The sequence below is a fragment of the Microtus ochrogaster genome, chromosome 24 (assembly GCF_000317375.1).
Source record: "Microtus ochrogaster isolate Prairie Vole_2 chromosome 24, MicOch1.0, whole genome shotgun sequence".
NCBI classification, from domain to species: Eukaryota; Metazoa; Chordata; class Mammalia; order Rodentia; family Cricetidae; genus Microtus; species Microtus ochrogaster.
In genome coordinates this window covers 4,116,785-4,122,968 of record NC_022024.1, presented here as the reverse complement: position 1 = coordinate 4,122,968, position 6,184 = coordinate 4,116,785, and the positions used below count along the sequence as shown (strand labels likewise).

Genomic DNA, 6,184 nt, shown 5'->3' with positions numbered 1-6,184 from the left:
TTGAGTCCCATGTCTTAATGACGAAGATGGATAGCTCCTGAAGGCAGTACCTAAGCCTTGAGTCCTGTGTCTTAATGAGGAAGATGGATAGCTCCTGAAGGCAGTACCTGAGGTTGACCTCTTGTCTGCTCATATGCACTCGTACATACAGAATCTTGTAAACTGGCCTCGGTGGCCTATGCCTGAAACCCCTGCAGTTGGCAGCCTTAGGCAAGAAGATTGCCATAACTGTTGAGCCAGCCTGGGCTACATACTGGGTTACAAAGTGAGACCTTGTCTCAAAAGAAACAGAAGGGAGAGGCAGGCGGATCTCTGGGAGTTCGAGGCCAGCCTGGTCTACAAGAGCTAGTTCTGGGACGGGCACCAAAGCTACAGAGAAACCTTGTCTCAAAAAACAAAAACAAAAAAAAAAGAAACAGAAGGGAACTTGGGATATAGCTCAGTGGGAGAGCCTTTGCTTGCTGCGTGCAGGCCCTAGATTATATCTATAGCAGTCCAAGGAAAGAAAAATAATATTTATTAACATTGAACTTACACCTGACATATTATAGATGATCTTCTCTCACGGTGCATTTACTAGGAGTGCTGGGTTGAGGCTCAGTCTGGAGAGGGTGAGAGTGAAACTCAGCTGAACTCACTCATCTAAAAATGTCCAGAGTCACAGAGGACTGCTTCCCAGTGCGTCCTGGACACTGGGGCGTGAGTTGCTGAGGTGTGTGCTGCGGAAGGATAATAGAGATGGTAACCAGCACACTGGCCCCAGTCCTCACACTGTGAGCACTCAGGGGCGTGAGTGAAGACAGTGCTGCCTGTGTTCTCAGCCCTGTCCCCTCCTGAGCCTGTGTGTGACCCAGGCCTTTGTTAGGGTTGCAGGTTAGTGAGCAGGAAGGGATGTGCTGCTGAGCATTTGTGATTTTTCTATCCAAAGATAAAAGATAGGAGTTAACTGATCGTTTATGTAAATTTATTGGTTGTTCTTGTGAGGGTAGGCCAGGGTGTTGCATTGGAGGTCCGAGGACTGCCTTGGTCGGCTCCTCCTTCCCCTCCTGGCTGCAGGTAAGGAGAGCAACTGTCAGCTCTGGCGTCAAGTGCTCCTAACCTGCGCCATCTTGATGCTGCACTTAAACCATTAAGACCAAGCTTTTAACTTGTGTTGTAGGGTGAAGATGAAGCCATGTTTGTAGAGTACAGAAAACAGCTGAAGTTGCTGTTGGACAGGCTCGCTCAGGTGTCCCCGGAGCTAGTGCTGGCTTCCGTTCGCAGAGTGTTGAGTGCCACACTGCAGTAAGTTCTGCTGTTAGAGTAAGGCTCCTTGTGTGCGGGGGTGGTGTGCAGCACATGAGCCGCGCAGCGTCCATCGCGCCTTGTGTCCCTGCAGTTTGTTTTGCTCCGTAGTTTACTTGTGTCTACCTCTGGCATAAATTACATTGCTTGACAAAAAGGGTTTGACTTTTTAACTCATTCAGGACATTTCTAAGAATGGTTTTTAGTAGCACGTCCGTTTAGTATACTTATGAAACTGCAATCCACGCAGTCAATGTACTTCAGCCATCTTTCCCACACACACAATGTTACTTCCCGCTGGGTTGGTAGCCAGTGGGTTTCATTACGGTTGGTTGCAGGAGTGGACAACTCACCAGGTTCTGTGCCACTGAAACGGTTCTGGTGGTGCGTTCCTGTCCTGAGTATCAGGAGTTATCTAAAGTTTATGTCAGATGTCACATACTTCTGTGCCTTGGTAGGAATTGGCAGACTACACGCTTCATGGAGGTTGAAGTGGCAGTAAGATTGCTGTACATGTTGGCGGAAGCTCTCCCAGTGTCACATGGTGCTCACTTCTCAGGTGACGTTTCAAAAGCTAGTGCTTTGCAGGACATGATGCGAACGGTAGGTACACCAAGGGTCCTTTACTGTGACGTGATGTGCTATGCATGTTGTGCTGTGGGCTCACGGGTTCTTAGTTGTAGGCACACCAAGGGTCCTTTACTGTGAAAGATGTGCTCTGTGTGTTGTGCTGTGGGCTCATGGGTTCTTAATCGTTAGAGCTTGGTGTGGTTTTACGGAGGGAATTATGGATGTTTCAGTAAACAAAAATGGGTCTCTTCATTTTTCCCTTTCCAGTTGGTGACATCAGGTGTCAGCTCCTATCAGCACACGTCCGTGACTCTGGAGTTCTTTGAAACTGTTGTTCGATATGAGAAGTTTTTCACTGTTGAACCTCAGCACATTCCGTGTGTACTAGTAAGTGTGTTTCACTCGGTTTTTGATGATCAGATAGTGTTCTGTCCTTGTTCTCTAGCTTTTCTCAGAGTCAGAAGTTTAAAGTTGGGTGACAGTTTATGTAAGTCCAGTGCTTAGGAGCTGTGTGTGATGTGCCATTCCTCCTTATTCCTGGCCCTGCTCAGAACTACAACTGGGTGTGAGCACAAATGCAGTATTGACAATGAAATGCTTGAATCAGAACAGAAACGATCATTGTCTCTTTCTTCAGATGGCTTTCTTAGACCACAGGGGTCTGTGGCATTCCAGTGCTAAAGTCCGGAGCAGAACTGCCTACCTGTTTTCTAGATTTGTCAAGTCTCTCAAGTAAGTATTGGCTTTCAGCGCTCTTGTGGAGTGTGCACATGGGGGCCGCTGGGGGAAGAGGTGGCTCCTCCTGCACGGGCTTCTTTCCCTGCTGACTGACCAGTTACTGTAGTCAGCCTTGTTTGCATATTTTTATGCAGCTTCATGTATTGTTACATTGTTTTATAGGTTCTATGCATTGAGTGTGTGATGTGTGAGGGATACAGCCTTCCCACTATGGGATCAAGGTATCACCCTCAAGCCATCATGTTTGCAAGGCACATGCATTTTATTGCTGTGCCATCTCCCTAGGCTAGCGTTTCTATTTATTTGTTTGGTCCCAGAGAGTCTCTGTCTACCTACCACGTACTGCCCATCTTGCACGTACATTTTTAACTTAATCTGCTATCTGTAGTACCTTTACAAGTACTTTTCTTTTAATGTGAAAGTACTTAAGTAGCATTCTCTTGGTAATACTTCACTACAGAGCAGGTGAACTTTTTAAATTGCTCATATGCTAATTTTAGTAATCAGATTGGCTAACATAAAACTGAGCCTTGGTCCCTTCTCTTTTAAAAGGAGGGTTGATATTTTAGCAGCTCGTGAGCACATTACTTACCTTGTTTTCTTCTTGATTTCATTCAGTAAACAAATGAACCCTTTCATTGAGGATATTTTGAATAGAATACAAGATCTATTAACTCTTTCTCCACCTGTAAGTATCTTCTGGGTATCTTCCCCAGATACAACAATACCTATGCCTCTCGGGCCCCACTTGTGTTTAACTAGTGGGGGGGGTGCGTGTGCACAGTTTATTTGGATCTGTTCACCAAGATTGTTTTGATGACAAGCATATCAGTAATAGAAGGACTTTACAGTGTGGAGTATGTTCTGATTTCTCTGTAGTGTTAAATATAGCTGAAATTTAATGGGAGAGAAGAAACTCACTTTGTAGATTAGTCTGTGATGACATCGTACTTGTCATTGTCAGGGCCACTTAACACTAAAGTTCTTGTCTCAGACTGGAGTCAGTGTCACTTCACTAAAAGGACTTAAGTTGAGAGAGTTTATAAGTACATTTTGATATGCATGTATATTTTGTTTTGGTGGGTTGGTTTGTGTGCGTGTGTGTGTGTGTGTGTGTGTATGTACACACACATATATTTTGAAACAAGGCTTTTCTGTGTAACAAGCCCTGGCTGTCCTAGAACTCACTTTGTAGAGCAGGCTGACCTTGAGGTCCTCCTGCCTCTGCCTCCCCTGCACTGGGATTAAAGGCATGTACCACCACCATCTGTCTTTATGAATGCTTGGTATATGAGCCAATGTGGTAGATTATATTTCCTATCTCTCTTGTGCTTATTCTTTATTAAGTTAAATGAGAGGCACTAAATGTAAACATGCAGATAAAACAAAATTCCCTTCCAGGAGAATGGTTACCAGTCCTTGCTGAGCAGTGACGACCAACTCTTCATTTACGAAGCAGCGGGCGCACTGATTGTTAGCAGTGACTACCCAGCAGAGAACAAGCGGGCCTTAATGAAGGACCTCTTGACGCCGCTGATGGAGAGGTTCAAGGTTCTCTTGGAAAAACTGATGATGGCGCAAGATGAAGAGAGGCAAGCATCTCTTGCAGATAGTCTCAGCCATGCAGTGGGATTTGCCAGGTGAGCCCAAATGCAATTAAAATTAAAAAATGTGTGTTTGCATAGGCAGAGCCTCTGCTGTGGGTCTTTTTAGCATGGACACACTGAACTGTTTTTGAAGCTGAATTCCTCTGGTTGTCTAAACCCTTGTCTCTCCAGTAAGTTAAGCTGTAGCTAGCAAAGAGGCTAGGTCATTTGCTAGCTGTGTGTTTACCAGGAAGACTATCGCTAACACTCCTGCTTCTGACTTCAGTGTAAATCAGTCTTGTCTTTCAGGAGGTTAGCCCAAGTGTCTGTGTAAAATAGCATATCGCAACATTGTGGTTTAGTATTGGTACCCTCAAGACAAGGCCCTGAGACTGCTTGGATGTTACACTGTGTCCCAAAGACCACCACGCAGCCATTTACTTCTTTCCTGTATTGAAATGATTGCTAATAAAGTTATATTACACCATATACTTCAGTGCAGGAGCCAGGCCTCGGGTGATAGGAATCACCTGACCTTTAATGGGAGGGATTAGGTTGGTTCCTAAATTTAGTGAGTACTACATACAGATTACCTAATGGCTTAGTCATAGTAAATACATTTTTTTTCCTGAAGATAGCAGAATTTTAGAGAAGCAGATAGATTGTGTTAACTACTTCTTACTTGTTTAATTTATTTCACATTTGTTCTGTGATGACATCTGGAAGCATCATTTTCCCACAGCCATTAACTAAGGAGGGAAGTTAATATTGATGTAGGGAATAATTGCTGCCTTGGTGTTTGTTGACAATTTGCCATCTGCTGCGCATTGTATCTTTAATACTCTGAACTTTAAAGAGAAAACTAAACTTGACTGTCTGGGTTTTGGTCACATAGTCGAACCAGCAAGGCTTTCAGCAACAAGCAGACCGTGAAGCAGTGCGGCTGCTCCGAGGTTTACCTGGACTGTCTCCAGACGTTCTTGCCGGCCCTCAGCTGCCCTTTACAGAAGGACACTCTAAGGAGCGGGGTTCGCACTTTCCTTCATCGCATGATCATTTGCCTGGAGGAGGAGGTTCTTCCATTCATCCCGTCTGCCTCAGAACACATGCTCAAAGACTGTGAAGCAAAAGACCTCCAGGAATTCATTCCACTCATCAACCAGATTACGGCCAAGTTCAAGGTACCACAAACCCCGGGAGTCCTAAGACCGGTGACGGACGCATCCTCTGCAGTGTGGTGGAGGTGGGCTTGGCCTCCACCACATTTCACAGTGTTTGTTAATACACGGTCTGTTACTAAGCTTGGATTGAAGCTCATTGATAGGGTTGCCTGGCTGTCCGGGGCCTCCCCATTTTCGGTGCACACAGCCGTTCCCAGCTTCTCATTACAGAAGACTGGGATTCAGACTCAGGTCCTCAACTGTGTGTAGGAAGTTCTTTGCAGGCCAAGCCCTCCTCAGCCCCACCTTTGCCTTGTAAATAACCCTGAGTTACCTGGTTACTTTGGTCATGGAGTGTCTAACGTTCTGAATAGTCTACTGTCTGCCCCACAGGTAAGGCGAGGGAGATTTCTAAGTTGAAAAAAGTAATTTTTTTGTGTGTATGAGTGTGCTGCCTGCATACACGTAAGTGCACCGTGTGCACGGCTGGTGTCTAAAGGATCACCTGGAACTGGAGGCCCAGGACATGGAGTTGGCATGCCTCCATGTGGGTGCTGGGAAAAGGACCTAGGTCCTTTGCAAAAGCAGCAAGATGGCTTAATCACTAAGCCACCTCTATGGCCCCCAAGTAGATGTTTTAATAAAAACATTGATCACTATAGTGGGAGAAAAGTACCAGGAAAAGCAGGTGAACCTGGTGCTGAGTTCTGGCTGTGAACACGTGGTACCGGAACAAGAAAGAGTCTAGAAGTAATCCAGGGAATTAAAATAGGCATGAACTGGTTAGGGAGAAAAGCCAGCACTTGCACAAGGCTTTTCTTTTTTTTTTTTTTTTTTAATTTTATT

At 45.2% G+C, this 6,184-nt stretch overlaps 1 protein-coding gene across 1 annotated transcript in view; it reads left to right on the top strand.

The window, feature by feature from the left end:
- The window catches only part of Xpot (exportin for tRNA), a 41,310-nt gene that overhangs the window by 19,454 nt on the left and 15,672 nt on the right, over window positions 1-6,184 (top strand). The window contains exons 12-18 of the mRNA XM_005357930.2: window positions 1,160-1,284; window positions 1,743-1,887; window positions 2,122-2,241; window positions 2,492-2,586; window positions 3,211-3,280; window positions 3,994-4,232; window positions 5,074-5,359. Coding sequence (XP_005357987.1) covers window positions 1,160-1,284; window positions 1,743-1,887; window positions 2,122-2,241; window positions 2,492-2,586; window positions 3,211-3,280; window positions 3,994-4,232; window positions 5,074-5,359 — 1,080 coding nt within the window. The remainder of the gene's footprint in view (window positions 1-1,159; window positions 1,285-1,742; window positions 1,888-2,121; window positions 2,242-2,491; window positions 2,587-3,210; window positions 3,281-3,993; window positions 4,233-5,073; window positions 5,360-6,184) is intronic.